Genomic DNA, 23,308 nt, shown 5'->3' on the forward strand with positions numbered 1-23,308 from the left:
CGCCACCGATTCAGAGATTTACGACCGTATTCTTCGTTTAAATATGAAAAAATCAGCGGCGAAAACACATACAAAGCCATTGTCTACTTAGTACGTCAACTGCACAACCCTGATTGACAACGCGGCAACACTTTTTCACGCGCTTTCGACAACTTCCGTACTCAGAGAATATAGGATGTCGGGCAGACCTGTTTTTTACTAGCAGCGACATCTGGCGGCCCACAACTTGCTGTCGATTCTCGTAGCGTAGAATAACCGTCCTGACTCCAATATAAATCTCACCTCCTCCCACTGCGAACTGTTATTTTTAATTAATGCTCAAACTGTACTCAATAGAACATTCTTTGTATTAGCTATCACAAAGCCAGAGGCGATGACAGATTTACTCATGTTTATGTTTGAGTCATGCGGGGGGGGGAACTTCACCTTCGCCAATTTGATTACCGGTCATGATTTGCAGTTCAAGACATTCGATGAAGTCCTGCAAACGGGCTTATTTTTAATTTTTCTTGAAAAATGAATTAATTTGTTATATGTCTTGCCACAGAAGCAATCTCTCGCTGTGTAATTTCTTACACTACATTTGGGGGACAAACTTTTGAAACATGCCTTATTTATTTTAACAACTTCTATTCTTTCTGGAACCAAAAGTTTTTGAAATTGAAGACATGAGTCAAAAGCGTGGACTTTACAAATTACATTAAACATTTTTTTCTTCTGATAAAAACACATTCGATACCTTTTTTTAGAAACGCTAATTCTGAAACTTTTCCTGTTTGTGACCTTCATGCTGTTTAATTGTGTCCCGCTAGAAGGTTTTGTATATACATTATATTCACTTTTACCTTTACCGTTTGTTAATAAGTTAAATAAATGTTACATTCTCGTCCTAGTAGTTGTGGTTTAAAATATGATTCTCTTTGTTTAACTGCAATATGTGTCACCAGTTCACGATCAAGTAAACCGAATATTTTATCTAACACAATTAATTCACATAATGATTTAAAATCACTCTCTTTACCCCACAGACAATAATACTTGAATGTAGCACTTAATATTGACATAAATTGTACATAACTCTTTGAATATAATTTTTGTGATCTTTGAAAACTGTTTAAACACTCTTGTGGCGTTGGTTGAAATTCTTTCAATACTATTTTTTTAACCTTATCATAACTGCACAAGTCTTCCTCAGTCAAATAAACCATTAAATTATTTGCTCTCTCACCTTTTATATTTAAGAGAATTTCCGATTTTAGCTCATCGGACACATTTTTGGTTTTAAACGCTTTCTCAGGGGTCTGGAAAAAAAAAAAAAAAAAGATTAAATGACCCTAATCTCGAAGGTATTGGGATACACAGTGTTTTAATACTTTTAATTAAATTTTCTAAACTGTCTTGGGAGACAACTCTCTTCGCTTATTCGCGATTTCAAGTTCTTTCTCCAGCGCTAGTTTTATTTTCTCCAACTTTGACTTTGTTTTGTTTTCAAGTTTTTAAAATGCAATTTTTGACTCAGTTTTGGCTTTGAGTTTTTTTCCTTCAAGCATTTAATCAAATAAGCTTTTTACTAACTCAGGATCAGTTTTGAAAACCTTACTAGTCTCTATAAAATTCTTTAAATGAACAATTTTCGCGTCTTCCTCAATGGTTAGACCTAACTCCGCAGCGACAAGTTTTTAACTCGTCTTTCCTTAATTTAGTAATTAAAGATATTCTTTAAACTATAAGTAAAATTAAATAAGGAAATTGCTCTGACCTCAAATCACTGAATCACTTTATGGACTTGATGAAAATCGTCACTTTCACTCATGCGCACTTTGTATATCACTATCCACCAATTTATCACAGCATCTGTAGGTCGCTGGTTCGACTCCTGCTTTCCATGTTATGGAGACACTTGCTCAATATAATAATAATCACTGATTTACCACTATAATTGTTTATTGAAAACTTAAATATTGAGTTTACATATCACACACATAATGGCTCTTAGCCATTCTTCTTATCTCATCTCTGCTGCTCTCTACTTGGGGGCGCAGTTACTATTTGAGCATGCATAAACAGGTATTATTTGAAAAAAATATGCGTACTTAAAAAACTGAGCTACTAGCATGAAATTCATGTATGTATAGTTTGAGGAGTTATGCAAGTGATTAAAATTTTAAAGGTTCTAGGAAATAAATAATAATATCATCAAAAAACAGTGGTAACAAGGTTACATTTTAGTTAGTTATAAATCCTTCCCTGCAGCTATTCAAACCAAAACTATGAGCTGTGTAGACCAAAGTTGCCACACTACCTGAAAAACCGGAAAAAGTCAGGGAATTCGAAAATTAACTAAAAAAGTTTTATTTTCAGGGAATTTAAATATTTTTATCAAAATCTGGAAAATTCAGGGAATTTCCTGTGGCTTTCGCCCCAAAAAGCGATTTTTACACCAATATTGGAAGTGATCACTTTTCTTGACGAATTATGTATTGCATGAGTGTCATTCAGGCAGCTGATGTAGAGCCAGTTTTTGCAGTTCCAATCAGATTGTCTTTTAAAAAGGCAAAACAAGTTTTCACCAACTTTGGTTTCCAGTAACATCGAAAGATTCGCATGCACATTTGCAGTGCATGTTGAACAAAAGTAAATGCCTTTCCATTGTCGTATAAAACAAAGTTGATTCAATCCCAGTATACAGTATACACAGGATTTGGCAACATTATAATGAGCAGTAAACGGGTCACTTTGGTATTGGCGACAATTTTCAAAATCGTGCCAAGGATGTACTGTATACTAGGATTTTCCCACAAAATCTTTTAACACTTTTTTACCTTAACAAATGCCTTATTTGTCATTTTGCAGTAAAATAAAAAAAAATAATAAGCATTCATCTTGACTAACCATTTAATAACTATATCCGAAAAAATATTGTTGGTTTTTGTAATTCAATTTTTAAGTAATTAACTTTATTTTAATGTTATTCATATCATTTAATGTTGCTTCTTCCCTTTAAATGCATTTATTATGAGTTAATAATCCTTTCAAATTTTAGGCAATTTCCTCTAACATACTCCTGCAACTAATTCTTGCAGTATGATGACATATCATTACAAAATTTAATGCACATGTTTTTTCCTTATGTATGCTGCTAAATAAATGTAAAATACCTGAATTTATTTAAAAATATCATTAAATAGATTTCGTTCTTTCGCTTAGCTGCAAAATATCTCAAAAAAAGACATTTTTTAATCCAGATTGGGCACATTCTCAATCTTCAGTAGAGAAAACAACTGTGATTATAATTATAATAGTAATGCTTTGAGAAAGTGATTCATCATATGTGATTTTCAAATTTTTGTGTTTTCAAGTGGTACCATAATTAATTTACCCCTCAGCACAGCAAACGCGCATTATGCGGATAGAGTGGAATTTTCTTAAAACACACCTGGAAAACCTGGAAAAGTCAGGGAATTTCATTCTCCTGTTTGAGTGGCAACCCTGGTAGACTTAGTTAAGTTTATATGAAGTTGTGCAAAAGATTCTGCTGCAAATTTTGCAGCTGGTCAACTAACTCAGTATTTCCTGAGAAAACTGCAGTTTCCTTCCTAGCATGTCCCAGACGTATTTTATTAATAAGTCGGGGGCCTTAATGGCCATAAAAAGGTATTAAGTCCTCAAATACAAAACTGAAAATATTGTGCAATATTTGATCAAGCAATGTGTTTTTGGAATTGGTGCTTGAATAGTTCATAGCATTGGGCACTACGATTGGCTTACAGAATGTCATCAAAGTTCATGTAAGCCTTCAAGACTACTTGAAACAGAATTAGAAATCATGTTTCCTAAGACACCTCTGTTCATATTATCATACCAAGAATGGTAGTCATGCACTATTTGATAACAAATGTGGGATCAATTCCAGTGGCCATTCCTTCATCTTATATATGCAGTGGTCATAAGCAGTGAAAGAAACAGAACTTGTCAATTATGGCTATGTACTTCCAATTGGGCATTGTACCAGATGACTAAAACTCTCTCTAATTTGGTTAGCTTTACATATGGGGCTTCAATGGTAACCTCATTAGACACTGAAATTTAATTTCAGCTTCTCAAAGTTGCCTCTAACTAGTATCTTTGAATACTGCATAAAAGATGCATAAAACTGGGCAAGTATCTTTAAATGGATGATTATGATGCCACTATTGTGGCTGTAGCTGTTCTTTTGATTACATGATAGCATTTTTTCGTCTGGGATTTTCTAAGCCTTTGGCATCCATGTCAAGGGCTTTGCCTAATCCATTGCAACCAAAATTGTGAAACTATATTGCTTTGATCAAGATAACAACTGATACATTTGTTGGGCTTTTGTGAGGTTTATAATGTGGCTTCTTTCTAAATAAGATAATTGTTTATAGTACCACCTAGTATGTATTAACACATTGACATAACTTGCAGGATCATAATAGATAATATTGCTTATTATGCACTTGATTTTATTACTCCTCGTTTCTTTTATCTAGCTTTCTTTTATTTTTGCTATAATGCAGTTACAAAAATGAAATGATAATTTTTTAATGATAAATAAAGAATATACTATTTACAATAGTGCTTGAAAATAAATAGTAATTTTGTAAATGTAGAAAAAAAGCCGAATTATTCATATAATATGTGAGGTAGTATAATGAGTAATGATGTATAATATACAGTAAATCCTTGCAGAATGCAGAGAATACGTCATTGATAAGTTGTGTAAAAGGATGCATTGTTAGGTATAATTCAGAATAAGAAAGTATGTAAAATTTAAATATACCTAATTATTGTTGTACAATTCTTTCTGCATTAATTCTCTGACTTATTCTTTCAGATCTGAAAATCCTTTGCTTTTGCAATTTGTATGATTTCTTTAGTGTCATTTTCAAACTATGATCTTTTAAAATTGCTGATAACTTCTTACCAGCAAACATTCAGTGCTAAAGAATGAATATTGCATTGCATATGAATGAAATTCTAGCATTAGTGCTACACAGATCCACAATAAGCAAGGAGTGTGCTGTGCAAGCAACCATTAGTTCTGCCATTTCAAATAAATGGTATTTATATTTTGCTTATTTTATTGCACAATATTATTGCAAAACAGCAAAAAAAAAATAAATAAAAAAAAAAAAAATAAATAAAAGCTTGCATATTTTAGAATTTGCCTGGATGAAAGCTTAACTGTCTACCACTTAGGAGCCACTGTTCAGCTAGATTAACTCATTTCTGGTAGCCTTTTGCCTTTCAGTTTAGCTTTGCTGTTAATAAATAAAGGCCAACATATAAACACAGCCAAAGTTTATGAATGCATATACTTCAAGCAAAAGTACACTCTAAAATTTGAAATGCAGGAACTTTTCAAAAGCTTACACTATAGCAGTTGTTCTCAAATATAAAACTATTCCAGTGTCTGGAGGAAAATATGTATCAGTCACTGAAAAGCTAAAATTTCATATTACTAATTTATGTGCAATTATAAGTTTTCAATATATAATTTCTGTAGAAATGGTAGAAAAAATTACATTAATTTGTTTTACCTTAGGTGTGCAACTCACCAATATTGAAAATGGAGTATTTTCAGTTTTTGCTCCAAATGCTGCAGCTATGGCAGAAGCAAAAGAAGTTATTGATAAGCTCTTAATCGAAGAGGTACGTTTTTTATATATATTATTATTTTATCAGGAATTATACTGTATATGAAATGTGCCAAACATCATCCACATAACTAGGGCACTCTTTCACCAATAAGAGTGATACCTACTAGGCATCCAATTCAAGCTGCCAGTTGAAGGTGGCCACCTAGTTAAGTAGAATTCTAGAACTTTAAAGAAATTCAAGGAATGTTGCAATGATTGTTATAGAGCTTTTGTGATTGTAGATTATGCAGATTTCAGTATAGTATTTATGAGATTCCCCCCCTCCCCCCCCCCTCTTTTTTTTTTTTTTTTTTTTTTTTTTTTTTTTTTTGAGAACATGATGTTTAATGCTGTAATATTTTTTTTTTTTTTTTTTTTCCTTTACCACAAGCAATGCATCTTTCCTTCTTTCCTCTAGAAATGGGTTTTTTACTTCCTTGTATGAAGTAAAAAAAAAAAAAAATTATTGTAATCGAGAAAAATTTCGGGTTTCATATTTTAACAAAAATACCTATTTTGACCACTATTGAATGCACTTTAACTATGTTTTTGCATGACATCTGTTTGTAAGGTCAGAATGGAGGATGCTTTTTCCCCAAAAAAAAAATTATAAAACTGATTTTAAAATCTGAAGATTCTTATGAATTTTGAAGGGATTTTTTTCGTGGTGTCTGCACGTGCGTACATATGTATCTTGCATAACTCAAAAACGAGTTGCCTCAGAAGGTTAAAATTTTTTATATAGGACTTCTATAACATGTAGATGTGCACCTCCCATTTTGGTTGCAATCGGCCACACCAAAAATGTATAAATAAATATATAGAGAGAGAGATCCACTCTGTTACTGGGGTCATTTTTTTTATTCTTATATGTTGGTAAATTGCTTTTTTTTTTTTTTTTTTTTTTTTTTAATTATTGAATTACGTAGTTCTTATGTTCTGAATGAGGTCTTTATGCTTAGTTAATTTGCATGCTATTGTAGTAGAATTATCAACAATTTAAAAGTTTTTTATGTGCAGCTAAGCCTAATTTTTGATTACCATGACGGCCATGTTTGTTTACATTTGAATTCTTAGCAGAACAGTGGATTTGCTGCCAATCTAGAGAAACTAAGCTTTGCAACAACAAAGTAGCGACAAAGTTTTTATTATTTATTATGAATTAAATTATGCTTAATCCATTCTGGAATTATCATTTAAGTTTGCTTATTTTTTCATAGAAACTGTAATTTTAATTGTAAAAATTGTTTTTTTAATTGTTTTAACTGTACTTGCTGTTTTTTTGTTTTCCCATATCTTTCAATTTTTAATGAAAATATTTTGAATTTTTATGTACGTTTGCCTTGCCGTAAAGTGAAAACTGAATTAATTAGCAGCACATGCATATTATTAAGTGGTAAGTGGTGCTGAATCGTGGTAAGTGGCGCTGAATCGTCTGTGAAAAACTGTTTCTTTTTTATTTGTTTAATTTCTTTTATACATCATTTTACAATAAATCTAAAATGAAAAAATTATCTAAAAGAAATTAAAGAGAGCTAATCATTGCCTACATAACAGAATGTATGGTGATTCTTCAGATGATATACTTTTGTGATAACTTTTATGCAGTTATAAAATGAATAAGATGTAATGCTGAGATAAACGAGATGTAACCTAGTACCGAAGTATCATTATGGTAAATAAATATAGTAAACTTTAAAGAGTGCATTTATCCTGTTCTGGTTTTTACATTATCCACGAAGTAGATTTAATTCAAAATTCGTTAACTGTTTATTCAATATGTTTAAATGAAATGCAGAAAAATTGCACATAATTTTAATATTCCATACGAGGAAGTCATGTGGTGTGTGCATCAGATATTTTGTCTCTCTCTCTCTCTCTTTTCTGTTGGTGGAACTGATACAAAATAGCATTTGTTATTTTCAGTATTTTCCATTGTAATGTAAATGGAGTATCAGTATCAGAGTATTACTACTTAGTGCTTCCATTTAGGCAGTAAGAAAGGGAATCCTATGGTCGGTCCCCAGCATCGTATATCTCTAAAAATTAGGTTTTTGTCAAAGATCATTGAATGCAGGCATATATGTCACTAATAACTGCTGTAGAAGGGGTTAAACTACATTATGAGCTTTCATCTTTAAGTCAGATTTATTCTTCCTTCCAATTCTGGCCTAGAAAAGCCTTTCTTCTCTTTTTTATTACTTACATGAAGAAAAAGTATTGCAAGCTCACCTTTAATGTTTCCAAATAGTTTTTTTTTTTTTTTTTTTTTTCCCCTATTTTTGAAATTTGTTCCACATCTGCATGTGTGAAAAGAACTGCTGAATTTTCAGAGAAAAGAGCAAGCTGTTGATAGTCAGAAGTCTCTACTCATCACAAGTTTTCTTTTGTTGAAAGGGGTTATTTATTCAAAGATTAAATTATATTCACCTGTACTTACAGTGTGAAGCCAATAATAATTGTTTTTCTGTTTTCTTGTTTTATTAGCTATCTCCCGGTGAATATGATTTAAAGGTACTTATTTGCACTTAGTAGTAATGCTCATTTTATTTTAAAATCAGTTCATTTCATGCTTTAAAATTTTAAAATGTTAAGGGTAGTAAATTCAGTGAGGGCAGAAATGCTTTACATGATAAAAATTGCAAGTTTGAATATATTGGATAAAATTATTGATTGTTGGAATATTTTATCAGATGGGTTAGTAATTTAAATTTTAACATCAGCTGGCACAGCAGGAACAGAAATGATATTGAAGAATGCTTTAGAAAGAAGTTAGTTAAAAGCCCCTTTACTATTTTCCTCTTTCGCATTATTAGTTTAAATTTCTTTGTTCTCTTTCTTTTACTCCTCGGCATTGTGTAGTTTAAATGTCTCTTCACTGTTTTTCCCTTTGGCAGAGAAGATTCATCCCCAAAGAGAAAGACAATGAAGGGGCATTTAAAATTAGGGAAAGTAATCAGCTTTAGATTAATGTAAGTTTTATATAAATAATTGCATACTGATTTATTTTATATAAAATCAGCACAAATATAAGGCTAACTTTTCCAACATTTTTTGTTTGACATCGGTGTGTTTCTTCGATAAATATAATAAAGGAATTTCGTAATCTGATACTAACAAAAGATTATTGCAATTTTATATAGAAGTCTGAAAACAGACTCATTTTAAAACAAAAATGTTCAAAAAATGCAAATCAGTTTTATTTCTTCATGTGTCTGGATTACCACTTAAAAAAAAGAAAGAAAGAAAGAAAGGGGGAATCAACATTTTAGAAAAAAATATCCTGTGACAGGAAAAAAAGTATTGGTAAAAAACTTAGCTTGCATTCCTTAAAAATTATTGCCTATGGAAATGTGTCTTTTCAAATAAAATAGTTATAAAAATGGATGGCAGCAAATTTTACTGATTGATTTTAAGAGTAGGTTTCAAAGTGTGAGGCTTGGAAAGAAAAACAAGTATTTTCATTAATGATTAGCTCTCTTATCTATCAAATCTCCAAAATCTGAAAATTATTTTTACTCATCAAATTTTGTAAGTAATAAATGATTTGTAAAAGCTATTTCAACACATATATAGTATTCTTGATATGGTGATTTTTGTATTTATGGCTCAATGAAATAATACTAATTGTTACAGTGGAACCTCGAGATTCAGGTTTAATTCATTCCAGCATTGAGCTTGTATAGCGAATTTTTCGTATCTAGAAACAAACTTCCCCATTGAAAATAATGGAAATCCAGTTAGTCTGTTCTGCACCCACAAAAATATCAACATAAAAATCCATTTTTGTAATAACATTGGTAAATAATAGAACCATAGTTTACCTTTATGATAGCTTCCAACACCAATCTTAATTGCTTCTCGTTAATCCACACCAACAACAGCTTCTAGGAGTTTTGGACGATGCTTGGAAGTAACTGTAACTCCTTTGCCTACATCAAGTTTCTTAATTTCTTCCTTTTTCTTCAGAATAATGCAGATCATCGATCTTGAAAGACCGTAAGTCTTCACCAATTCCGTCACTCGTACACTATGCTTATGTTTGTCTATGATTTCTTTCTTCATTTCAATGGCCATGGCTTCCTAATTTTGCTTTGCAGCACTACTGAAGACAATAATCTTTTTGGGAGGCATCATAAAATAATTATTTTCACATTAAATGTAATAAACAATTAAATCACAAGTGCACAAACACATAGATCAAACAACACTGAGTGGTCTGACTAGGAGATTTCCTGAGTCGAGCCGGATCAGGAAATGGCATCACGCATACCAACAGCCTGGCTCATCACTCATTACTCGAGTCAATGATCGAATTTAGAGACAAATTTTTCACTCATACTTTCCTCGTATCTCAAATTTCTTGTATATAGAGGTGCTCATATCTCAAGGTTCCACTGTATCAGTAATTGCTTTTAAACAGCAAGGTTTTTATTAAAAAGTGAAATCAAAAATTATCTGCATATTTTCAAAGAGAAATGTATAAAAGTTACTGTTAAATAAGAGCTGAACTTTCACAGATAGCAGTTTCCAGATAATGTGCTTTTTAATATTGAACCTCCAGGTATAGTCTGATGATAAAGAAGTGAGCAATTAAATTCAAGAAATCACTTGTTCATGAACTACTTTTTAATAATAGAGGTTTAAAATTATTTTTAGTGAAATATGAAATAAAATATTTAATATTTTTCACAAATTTGATGGAGAAATTTTGAGAGAAGAGTCTACAAAACAAATACAGACTGTGATTTTTTAAGCAAAATTTATCATGTAAAAAAATGTTTCTCAAATTTCATCTTAATAAATAAAATTAAATCTTATAGCTTATATGGATTTTAGTTATGTTATTGAATTATTTATTTCTTCCCTATTTCCAGTTGGCATTTTATTAATGATTAGAAGTTAAATATATTTGATGTAGGTTTAATATTTATATATCATTTCATATAGCCATAGATATTTTTTTACCCCCAGAAAGAACCACAATTAGAATTTGGTGCAATTTACACTGCAAAAATCGTTGAGATAAGGTAATATTTCATTTCCATATAATAAAGGAAATTTCAACAGATTTATCAACGTTGCCATCATCATCATCATTATTATTCATGTATTTCACAGGGATTTTGGTGTCATGGTAACTCTGTATCCAAACATGAAACCTGCACTTGTCCATAATTCCCAGCTAGATCAGCGAAAAGTAAGTATTTTTGCTCTGCTTTAGAACAGATTAAAAAGTCAAAAGATATAGTATACAAGTGTAAAATAAATGAATTTGTATGGAGGTGAAATTTTTTAGATGCATACAGACGATAAGTGGCAGAGAAATATTAATGATTAGATTTGAAAATATGAACTATTTTGGCATAGCAGATGTTTTTTAATTGGCTATTTGCATGTAGTTTAGTGTAGAATGAATAGAAGTCATATAAGAACATTATCACGCTATCATTTTCTATGATTTTAAAGTGAGATTAAATAAAAAAATGCATTCAACATCTACAGTTGACATTTGAAAATAAAAATCCATCTCCTGCTCCTGGAAAAAGATACCAAAAATGTGGGCTGAGTAGTCAATGGGTGCTGTTGCATGACAATGCTCCTTCTCACTGATCCCTACTCGTGACTTTCTTGTGAAAATGAAAGCAACTCTTTTGCCTCATCCTCCTTACTCGCCTGATCTCGCACCCTGCAATTTCTTCCTATTTCCTGAACTAGCAAGACGCTTGCAGGGTCGTCAATTTCAATCTTCAGGTGAAATTAAATGTGCATCGCAGGCTGAATTAAAGAACATGGACAAAAATGGATTCCAGACATGCTTCGATGAACTTTACAGGCACTGGCAAAAGTGTATTGTTGCACAAGGGTCTTATTTCGAAGGAGGATGCGTTTCTGCAATTTAATTCATAATATTTTTTACGTTATAGACGCAGTCCGGGAACTTTTGAATCCTACCTCCTCGTAGTAGTATTAGTATGTGTAGTATTAAAGAAATTCTGCAGGATTCTTAAATAATTCACTTCAGTCAGCATATGTTTGAGCTACAGGTATCAGTTAGAAAAATATAAAGAAAAGAATAAAAGCTGATATGGATATATCTAAATGAAAAATACAAGAAATTATTTGTGCATAATTCTTAACATTAAAAAAATGTGTACTCTAATCCATTTTTATCTTTCAGGTATTTCTAGTGCTATGTAGATTAGAAATATTTAAATTCCAACAACATTACTGCTCCAAAAGTATTCATTTTAATCAGATATTAAATGCTGCAAGTGAACACAAGGCAAAAAAGGAAAGTGTAACATTTTTCTTTACTGGAGAATGTTATTTGCAGCATCAATCATCATCATTTGCAATTAATATAAAAAACGCAGTACTAGCTCCATGTAACAGTGACATGAAGATATGCAACTTAGGGCTACTTTTATTTTAAAAGGCATAATTGCTTTTAATGTTATTCTAAAATCTCTCCAAAATATAAACTTATACCATATTTGACGGCATATAAGACACACCCTTATTTAGACGGCCACACACAAGGGAAAAAAGTTTCAATAGCGTGGTTTTTTTTAGTTTTCACATTTCGTAAAAGCCAAATAAACAATTATTGAATGCAATTACCTTCATGTATAAGACGCAGGTAACTTTTTTTAGACCAAATTTAGGGAAAAAAGTGTGTTTTATATGCTGTCAAATACGGTAATTAATATTTCTATACGAGTTCAGATTAATCTTAGTGAAAATTTTAAATTTACAATATGACTATTTAATGTTAATAATACATTTGCATTCAAAGTTGGATATTTATTTTTAGATACATCATCCATCTGCACTAGGTCTTGAAGAAGGTCAAGAAATTCAAGTGAAATTCTTTGGTAGAGATCCAGCAAGTGGAAGTATGAGGTTATCTCGAAGAGTTCTTCAAACCATTCCTTCACAAATAGTTCATAATTTTCATGGGTCAAAAAACCTGTCCGAAACAAAAAAGCCGGATTCTTAGGAAATAAAATAATTTTAATTTAAATGCTTAAATTAAGATGAAAAGTTACTTGTATTTAAATCAATTAGCTAAATATTTTGTTCAAAATACCATTAAGTAAATCCATAAAAAATAAATACTTCCTTTAATATTCATAAATTCGTGCAAGATATATATGCAAGACATACTATATGTACATTATATTTATATTCCTAATTAAGATTTTAAATATGGTATCATTCTACTTAAGTAGAAATATTTTTGCTTGCACTAATGTATTTATATTTCTTGTGTACAATAAAATGTTAACCTTTTTATTATTTTTGTTTTGAATATTTTTGGAAATAAACATAGCTTTAATAATACAATAACTAATTTTAAATGAAATATATTTCTTTATGCTGATCTAGGAAGGCAGATGATCCTGTAATTTAACGAGCATACAAAATAGTGATTGTATGCATAAAAGTGCTTTACTGTCTGAAAGGCAATATACATTGGGTTTGCTGCAAAAGATCTATTCCTTTTTTAGATGTAAACTTTGACCAGATGATGAAGATCAAAGATGACACTGAAACTTCCACCAACAAAAAATAAGGCAATAGAGAATATAAAGCCACAGAGTTTCAAAATAACTCATGTATTTAACAGTTTGAATCGGCCAGCAATAAAGAGAACCTCAGACTTTGTTGTATGAGTTTTGTAAAGATAATATTGCAGTGTCAGCTTGATGTGAATTTATCAAGTGGATAGAGAGCAGGGGTGTTGCTTTAGGGCAGGGTTTCTTAAACTTTTTTTCAGTTGCAACCCCTTTTTATCACCGAGATTTTTTTCGCGACCCCCAGGACCCCATAATATTTACGAAAATTTTGTGGGACCCCATATGTATTGTACAAATCCGATACATGCATGAGTGAAACTGTCAAACTTGTACTGTAATATACTATTCCAGTTTTAGGTCATTAACATTAATTTCTAATTTTAAGACGTGGAACAATTTTAAGACATAGAATGAAAATTTTAAATAAGTAACAGATGAAATGACCTTCATGTATAAGACGCAGGTAACTTTTTTGAGACCAAATTTAGGGAAAAAAGTGTGTTTTATATGCTGTCAAATACGGTAATTAATATTTCTATACGAGTTCAGATTAATCTTAGTGAAAACAAAAAATGTTGCGTGCAAAGCATGGAAAATGAATGTTTATATTATAAAAAGAATGCGTTGAAACATTCTCGTTTTTTTGTTTGTCTGTATTGTCTTATCTTTATCTATTTTCAGATACATTGTGTAAAAATATTTGGTAATTGTAAAATTATTATAAGAAATATCAAAACTGCTAAAATTTTTTGCAACCCCCCCCCTGCTGCAGGTCTCGCAACCCACAGTTTTAGAAACCCTGCCTTAGGGCATGTGACACATGCCTATACATTTAAAACTGGGAAAAAAAAAGAATTCAACATTAATTTAATATTATCATGTAATAAAATTCATATTATCTACTTTTAATCTGTAGCTGCGCATTGAATCACTTGTTTAAGAGTCAGATATTTAAAATGAAACAAGTTGTGCTGTATCAGTTCTTACGTCTTTCTACCCATTCCATAATTCTAAAAAGATTGTGCATACTGAAGTGCACCAAGCATTCAGCTGACAAAATTTTCACAACAGGCAAAGCAAATGCCTCCCTTCTCCTCCTTTTCACCTGCGTGACTAGATGAATTTCGCATTGTAGTATGCTGTAGCTATAAGGAGAGATTATTCCATTTTTTGCCCTTGAACTCAAAGCAGTTTATTGCTACTTTTTAGTCTACTAGAGGCAAGTTTTCTATTTTGAGGTTTGTGTTATGCAATGCATTTAATTTGAAGCAACATACACAATTCAAAACATTTAGCTAGTTCTTAGTTATGTTAAAGAAAGATTTTTTTCATGTCTTTTCAATTGTTTGGTGATGACAGAACAAGTGCTTGCACTAAAGATGAAACTTGTACGTATACAGTTGCTCCGCAACTACAGAGACGAATAAAGTGATTGTCATTTTCTTCATTAGTGGTGTGTTTTAACTACATAGGTCTTTTTTTTATCTTAAAAATTTATTATCATACCATAATAAAAATTTGATTTAAGTCTGGTTAATTTTTTTTTTTTAATTTCTGCACTTCTTTGAATTTTTACACAGTCTATCCATCTTGTGCAAGGTCTTCTTTTTCTGTTCTCCTCGACACTTTCAAAGGTCACCCTTTTAATGGGGTTCAAGTTATTCAAAATGAAATCTAAAAATATATCAGAGTCACCTCATATGATTTCCATAAAATGGTATTTTAAATTTGTAATAGTTTATTTTTTCTAGCAACATTTCATTATTTTTTTCTAACAACACTTTGATAATGGTGGGAAAGAAATGTGTGATATAAGATCAAATTCAAAAAGTATTTAGCCTTTGACCTTTTTTTGAGAAAAAAAGAAATAACCAAAAATAAAAGATCTTGCCCATCATTAACCACTAGACATTGGATTAAAAAAACAGGGATTTGTAGGATTAAAAACAAGAATTGTAAGACATTTCTAAGCTGCTCAGTGCAAGAAAACTAGCTTGTTAGCTAGTTCAGTGCTAAAGAAAGAATACTCTGCTGCCCTTCTCTGCTATTTTGGTGTTGACAAAACAAGTGTGTGAAGCAAGGATAAATTTTGTAATTTGAATGTATTATCAATATCCATCTCAAGATGTAAGAAATTTCTTTGTCATATTAAAGCAAGTTTACAACTTCCCACATTCGGAGCAATCAAGACTAGATCTCAGTTTAAATTAACAGAAGCAAATATCTACAAATCTTCATAACACAGCTGCAGTAAAAAAAAAAAAAAAAAAAAAGGAAAGGAAAGTTTTGAAATGGTTGATAGGTTGTGCATCTTTTTCGGCAAAAAAAGCGCTGTCACTTCATCATGACTCTTTAGGTCATCATGACTCTTTAGATTCAGTAAAGAGGAGGAATACATAGATAGCATGGATTCATTAAGTTTTGGACTGAATGTAAGAACCATTATCTATTAGAAGTGTTTACAATGATATTTTGTCATTCGTACATACTTTTTGAGAAAGATCTTGCCCATCATTAACCACTAGACATTGGATTAAAAAAACAGGGATTTGTGGGATTAAAATTTTAAATTTTGTAATGAAATAACTGACCTAGTGTTAGATACTTGAGATTTTATAAAACAACACCCTTGATATTGCTTACTGTGAAAAAGAAATTGCAATGTTTCAATATGTGCTTGTGTCATAGAGAAATGATTTTGAAGCTGTATGGGAAAATGTCAGCGCACCAGACAGACCCGGGCTTCCCACTAGTATAGAACTAAACCCCAAGCTATTTTGGAAATGCACTAGTACAGAACATATAATTTTTAATCAACTTCAGTGACTTTAATAAACATCAGAATTCAGAATAATACAATCTATGTTACTTTACTTAACGTTATTCTATAAAATTTACGAACTTTCTTCTGTGCAAAAGAACGAATGATGTCATCATAGTCAATTGACTGCATTATTTCTGGCTCTGTGTACATTACAGAGAGTGAATTGAGCCTGTTCTCTCTTATGTTACATCTTAAGTAATTCTTTATTCTCTTTAGCGCTGAAAACGATCATTCTGCTAAGCAATTTGACGCTGTTGTACTTAACAGCATTTGGAGCGCTATTCCTATGTTTGGTTTGGTTTATATTGTGTAATTATGGCAAAGCCTCGAGGACTGTCTGCCTAAGGGAAGGGATGTTTTCGTGGAGGATTTTCTAAGGGAAACTGGCTCGTATACATGTTACACATGGGGAAAACCACAAAAACGCCCATGCAACCAGCCCGTTCGTGGGATTTAAACCTCTAGTGTTTAGGGACCAAACTACTAGTGTTCAGTGCTCGGCCCCTATATTTGGATAAATGTCCAAAAAGCCTTTTTTCGATAAGTATTTGTATAAGGACCTTAAGTTTTACTAATGTCTATTTTATTTTAGAACTTTACTGTCTTCTCTTATTTTCCACTTCCGGCCATAAATGCGTTAGTTTTATTTATGCAAATTTTGCTTGCAAACTCTTAGGTATTTAAGTTGTGGCTTTTTGCCAAGAAGAGTTAGAGAGAGAGTGAGTGAGACTTCTTGCCACCTTATTTCACGTGGGCTTTCAGTCAGTTGCTGTCTGCCTTTGAAGCCAGAAGTTTAGTCCTCTTGATATTGAAGACATATTGTAGTTTTCCCCGCATTCTGCGTACTACATACGTAAAAATCTAAAAGGAAAATCTTAGCGTTACTAGCCTTGAAAAGTATTTTAGTTTAGCTCTTATTTAAATTTAGTTAGTTTGTAGTCTTATTTTACGTTCAGACCACAAGTGCTGTTCTTTGTATCCCGAAGTGTGGGAGTGGCTGCAATTTGTGAGAATAAAGGATAATTAAACCCTTCCTTTCCAGGGTTTGTTGCGGTCCTTACAAGTGCTTATAAGTCCTTACGTTTCCTGAGCGTGTCATATGCATAGCTATTTTCACCGGATTTTTCAATAACTTGTGATAACAAAAGTACTGAGTTTTTCTTAAGTGTTCTAGGTATGTTACCAAAGACTGATACAGTTTAACAATCGTAACCAGGTCGATGTTAACCGATTGGAGAGATTTGCTTACTTTGTTGAACCTTTCCAAGATGTCATTCCAGAGAAGTCATAAAAAGCAAGTTTCCATCGAGTCTAATGAATTCAGAAGACCTGAAGCCTAAGAGCGCGTAGATGGTTTTTCATTTGCATCATTGGCAATTATCTGAAGAGCTGCCATGATCTCATCCCAGGAGCAACATAGACTTCGGCAGGCGTCAGTTCGAGCAGACCATTTTGTCTGAGAAAGACTCTTCACGAGTCTTGAATTTGAGTTTCGACAGCAAAATTTCCCATCTGTGTGTTCATGCCGGAAAAAAAAATTATACAATGACTGCAAAATACCGAAGAAAGATACAGTACCTTGACAAGACTCGGCCGCACAGGATCCAACAAGTTTCAGTGAGTGAGTCGAACAAGGAACGAAATCCATCAGAGAGTTCACTTGTTTTATTCTCACTTGAGGACCAGAATATACACCCGACATATTGCTAGCATTGTCGTAAGACTGCCCCCGGCAATTGGCGACATCCAAGTCGTGATTTTTAAATGTCTCTAGGATGACTTTAGCCAAGTCTTCCACTTTATGGCCACAATTTGGAATGAATTTCAAAAATTGTTCGACAGAACATCCGTATTCAGAGACATATCTCACTATGAAAGAAAGTTGACTACATGAGAAATGTCCAGAGTCCACACAGATAGAGAAATATTTGGCATGTTTTATCTCAGTCATGATTGTATTTATTACCTTTTCTGCCATGATATTGATCATTTCATCACATATTTTGGATGAAAGATATGATGTTGTGCCACTTCCTTTGTTACCGTGGCGTTTTATGTGTAAGTCCAGAAAAAAAATGGAACTCAGCCAAAGGTTCCAGGGTTATAACATAGTTCCAAATCTCTCATGAAAACCTCTAAACAGCAATCCACATGCAGAAAGTGACCTCGCAACAGCCACAATTCGCCTCAAAACCTCATGCGAGTATTTTACTTCTTCCGTTTGAAGAACAAGACTCTTGTTAACTCTACTGCCAGCATTCTTCGTAGATAATAGTGTTGCAAGTGCTGACCTTTGTTCGTCCGAATTCTCATGTTCCTTCATTCTTTGAACTGTGTTTTTCCAGTCGTTGTACCCTTCATTAGCTAGCGACCCCAATTTTCCAAACATCTTACAAGGGTCTCAAAACACTGCACCCTTGCTCTTCGAAAATATGAGTCAAGATCGATGTCGTTTCACCATTGCTTAATGTTCGGCTAAAAAGTGACAGCAATAGATACCTGGTTTTATCTGCGTATTGACACCTTGAAGAAGAAAAGAATTAGATTCAGGATTTTCCAAAGAATTGTTTTTTGTAGCTGTTACTGGGTTTTCAGAAATAATGTTTTCATGTAGCTCGTTGCAGTCAGACACGTTTATTCGAGTTGCCTGTTGACAGTCATCAGCAGCATCAATGCAACTGCCACTGGCTAATGCACTAGGTCTAGACGTAGACAAGATGAAATATGTGTTTAACTTAGGAACATTACGAAGAAGCTCTTTTTCAAATTTTTCTTTTCTCGAACCCCCTTAGTTTTTATTGAAGTCAAACATCGCGACTATAGCGAATATAAAAGGAGAGGGTCATTAAACAATAGTAACCCCTCATCCGTTGTTATGATGTATGCGAGCAAAATGAACGACAGTATCTGAACCATCGACACAAGGCTAGAGACAGGAGAGTAAACTTGTGTGGACGGGGTAGGCTAAAAAATTACAGTCTTGAGTAGGTGGATCTCGCGTACGCGTACACTGCGCATTGGAACGAAATTTGCTTTCTGCGCAATGTTTGAAGCTTGACAGTTGGCGCAGAACACGGCTTACAAGAGAGAGGGAAAACGATGAGGCCTAAATAGGTTATCACACAGGGCTACAGTCCCTGCTAGACGGGACTTTTCTGAGAAACGAGATTCTGGTAGCACTGGTTTAAACGGGAGGATTCCTAAGAAAAAAAAAGTCCCGCCTAACTATGGAAGCAGTGTTGCGGCTACGCGGAATTTTTTCAAACCTCACCGAAAATCTCTCGGGTCCCAGGTAGAGAGAACCAATCAGACGAAAGTTCTGCTTCTGAAGAATCACATGATCCCGATTTGAGTCATAAACGATTACTGTTTGGCGTTCAAGTCTTTGTAGTAAGTGAGAGTGGTAACCTAGCTAAGTGTGTTTCCTGGAATTGTGCGAGTTCTGAGAATTGTCCCTTTCGACGTCAAGTCCGGCATAGCTGAAACATAATGTGATTGGATCCTTATTCTAGCTAGCTTTGTTTGGCTCATCAGCAGCCGAGCGGTAAAGACGCTGAACACTGGTAGTTCGGTCCGAGGTTCGAATCCCGCGAATGGGCTGTCTGCATGGACGTTTTCGTGGTTTTCCCCATGTGTAACGTGTTTACGAGCCAGTTTCCCTTAGAAAGTCCTCCAAGAAAGCATCCCTCCCTTTAGGCAGATAGCCCTCGTGTGCCTCGTCCTTTTTCTTTGATGACACGTGGACATCCAACACTTTGGCGTCTACTGCTGGTTTCACCGACATTTATTCACTTTGCATAAATACTAAAAAGGCAGATCGTGAATAAGCTACCAGTTTTGCAGTTTCGGAAAATGCACATTCGGAGTCTTCGGGTTATTACAATCTGCCCTCTAATAAATTCGCTGATATCAGCAGCCTTTCCCATCACTCGCAACAGTAAGTGCAAAAATAATTCCTTACATCCATATCCGTACGAATATCACCGAAATAACGTGCAAAAAGCGACGTGTCCGGCTCGATGACAAGCAAAGCCATAAAGGCGCATGACGTTAGAAATGCCGGACGAGTAAATTTCAGAGGAAAGAATCATGAACTACAGAGGAAGGAGCCTAATGCATGGCAGGCGTGACTACAAACCAGAGCAGGAACGCAGAGTTCGGAGGGCTGTGCCATCTCCTGAGGCCCGAGCACACTACAAAGTAAGCAAAGTTAATTTCAAGTTTCAAGCGAAAATAGGAGGAATTTATAAGTCCATTTTTATCATCTGCTCGACCATTCCCAGGGCAAGTAAAACTTTATCCTGCGGAGATTTTATTTTTTTTATATTTTCCCACAAATTCATGAAACTTGACAGCAATCATCTGTAATTCCGAGTTCCATACTCAAGGACCCCATTCCGGATATGAATTCCTGGGGTATTTATAGGATTCCTTGCCAGTGTGATTTAATTTACATTGGCCAAACTAAGAGAGCCTTAAAATTTCGCGTCAAGGAACATGAGACATACGTTAGAAAAAAGAAAACACAGAAGTCTTCTGTTGCTCAACATTGTTGGTCCGAAAATCACACTTTCAACTTTTCTAGAGGCATTTCACATTCATAAAAATCTTTCTGTTCTAGTTAACGATCCTAATTCCAATCCAAATTTGCCTTCGGCATTTAAAGAAATTATGTTTTAGTTCTGGTTTCACCAACAGATGGCGCCACTTGCTTATTCTTGTCCAGGCTTTCTTATCGTATCTAATCTTTATTTCCTATCTTGTTCATTTGCGGTTTTGCAGCTAAAGATGGTGGTTCGCTAAAACCATCGAAACTAGTCCTGTGAAAATTTTGTAAATATAACGCTGATTTTTGTTGTTTGACTTGTGAAGTAGTATTTATTCGGCGTGTTATTGTGTCTTAATCATCTGCAAGTTTTTGTCCATCGCGAAATCCAATTTAGCTGGAGTGCTAGCATCTGAGTGGGATTCTGATGGCATACTACTATCTTTCCGGATTGGTTTTTCAGTCAGCGAAGGCAAATTCTCTGACTGCGGCTTCCACGCTGAATTCTTTTTCTTCTTATTAGAGGCATCAAGAACTTTTGGCCGAAATTCGCAAATCTTAGAAGTGGCTATATGCTCCTTTTTGCAGTTCACGCAAGTAGGCTTCTTTGGCTAACTTGCAGGTGTATGTCAGGTGTCCCTGCCCACACTTGAGACATCTTGGCGAGTTGTTACAAAACATCTGACCGTGGCCGTAACGCTGACATCTACAGCAAATCATGTTGCTTAGATTGCATCTGTATCTTCTAAACTTTACCCTAAGGTGCAGCAGAGTTTTCTTTCTGTAAATGGTTCTGCTTTCATCATTCCTCTTGAATGAAGCAAAGAAAACCGGCAACTTAACTTCTTTATCATCAATTTTCTTATAAACTGCGTCATGTTTAACACAGGAAATCCGTCTTTGATCAGCTCGGCCTTGATCTCCTCCACAGGCGAGTCGTCAGGCAAGCCACGAATAACCATCTTAAGTGGTATTTCCTTCTTTGGGCGAAAAGTGCTAAACTGTATTTTATCTTTCATTAGCACAGCTGCCTCTATGATCAGTTGAGTTGAATATCCGAGTAATTTTATCATTAGTCAAAACACCTACATAATCCTTAACACCATATTTGGTAAAGAGTCCTCGTAAATCATTATTTCACATCCGATCTTGGGCAGAAAATCGGAAGAAATCGTTTACTTTTAGGATCAGTCTTAGCCGCCGAAGCATGCGTAAGATCATTAACAGCGTTATCCAAATTTTCAGCATAGTCCATGACCACAGGATCAGGAACTGCAGCGAGAGCTTCAAAATAAAAAGCTTTCTATTCGTCGTTAACAACGTCGGAGACCTTAGTAACAACGGGAGTCTTCTTCACAGGGGGTTTCAACGGTTCCTTAACAGGAGCAGTGAAAATTTTTGCAGTCTTGGTCGGCATTTACCACTCATCATCTGTAGACTTTGAGAAACTGCTTTCTCTTCCTTTCAGCTTGTCTTCGGTGATATTCAATGACAATCGGATGTTTTTTAAGAAACTCCTTAAAGAAATCCTTATCGCAGAATTGTCTTATCCCATAGCATTTCTTCTCCATAAGGGCAAGGAAAATCTTCTCAGCTTTCCGCTGTCTTCATAGGCTTGCCGTTTCTTAATTGTTCTTGCAAAGCATCCATATTATTAAGAGCTTCGTACATCTCTTTATTTGCAGGATGATCCAAATCATGCCCAAAACTTTTTAGGACAGCATACGACTGGTCCACAAGGACCGAACGATGTTAATTAGGCATAGCGAAAATGCGCGAGGCAAAGGACGTACATCTAAATAATCACGTGGTTAAAACCAGTTAGAAACATCGGAGACAGACAACCTTCACGCATGAAAGTCACCCCTCGAATCGAAATGAGAATGAATAATTCCTTACCGTCTCCAGTAGCAGTTAAATATCATTCCCATTTAATCACGTGCCCTCCAGGCGAGTTCACTGAAAAATGCTGGGGTGGTCATAATGTTTTGGCTCATCAGTGTATACCTATATATGTACTTTTCCACCTAGAGTGAGGTCAATACTTTGGCTACTGAATACGACAAATAGACAAATGGCTCATCTTTCAGAAACAGACCAGTGAAGTGAAAAATTAATGTATGGTTGATCGAAAAAATAGAAGTGTTGCCTGGTAATTTAATAAGTGCCAGCTGGTATTAATTTGGGGTTTTTTATCTTTTGATGATCATCAACGAGTTTAGCTTGCATTCCAGTTACACATCACAATGGGCACAAGCTTATGTATATCGCATATATTTGGAAAAAAAAAAAATTGCTTAATCTGGTAACTGCCGAAAGGTTAAGAGAAAGTATTAAAAACAAAAAAATACTAATTAACAATACTGCACTGCTCAAGCACTCTTCAGACAGAATATTTCATTGCAAGCCATCTGGATAGAATAATGTTTGAGAAATTGATGGCTTGGAGTAGCAATTTTTGTTCATAATCCTTTCACTTTATGGGGGCCTATCATTAAAGAAATTATATAGTAGCATCAGTATCGGAAGCATCTGTTTTTAATTTATGTTAAATTTTTTTTAAAGCATTATGTAAAACATGAATGTTACAAAATCTCAGACTGAAAAGCTTCCTGTTATGCAATATCAACATTTCTTTATTTGTTAGCCTGTTAAGAATTTTTTTATATAAATATTAGGATCTTTGGATCCAAAT

The 23,308-nt window shown here is 33.8% G+C and overlaps 1 protein-coding gene across 3 annotated transcripts in view; it reads left to right on the forward strand.

The window, feature by feature from the left end:
• The window catches only part of PNPase (polyribonucleotide nucleotidyltransferase 1), a 136,641-nt gene extending 123,679 nt beyond the window's left edge, over positions 1-12,962 (forward strand). Inside the window, exons 20-23 of one of the 3 annotated variants that reach the window (XM_085825425.1) lie at positions 5,567-5,673; positions 10,635-10,690; positions 10,782-10,860; positions 12,478-12,962. In XM_085825425.1, coding sequence (XP_085681551.1) covers positions 5,567-5,673; positions 10,635-10,690; positions 10,782-10,860; positions 12,478-12,663 — 428 coding nt within the window. In that variant the 3' untranslated portion in view covers positions 12,664-12,962. Of the gene's footprint in view, positions 1-5,566; positions 5,674-10,610; positions 10,691-10,781; positions 10,861-12,477 lie in introns of those variants that run through there. The other 2 variants (XM_085825426.1, XM_085825427.1) reach the window with 2 other exon arrangements.
• Positions 12,963-23,308: the final 10,346 nt, after the last annotated feature.

Source organism: Stegodyphus dumicola, chromosome 10, assembly GCF_044657685.1.
Source record: "Stegodyphus dumicola isolate Sdum_Otavi_A_Nest chromosome 10, ASM4465768v1".
In the NCBI taxonomy this organism is placed as follows: Eukaryota; Metazoa; Arthropoda; class Arachnida; order Araneae; family Eresidae; genus Stegodyphus; species Stegodyphus dumicola.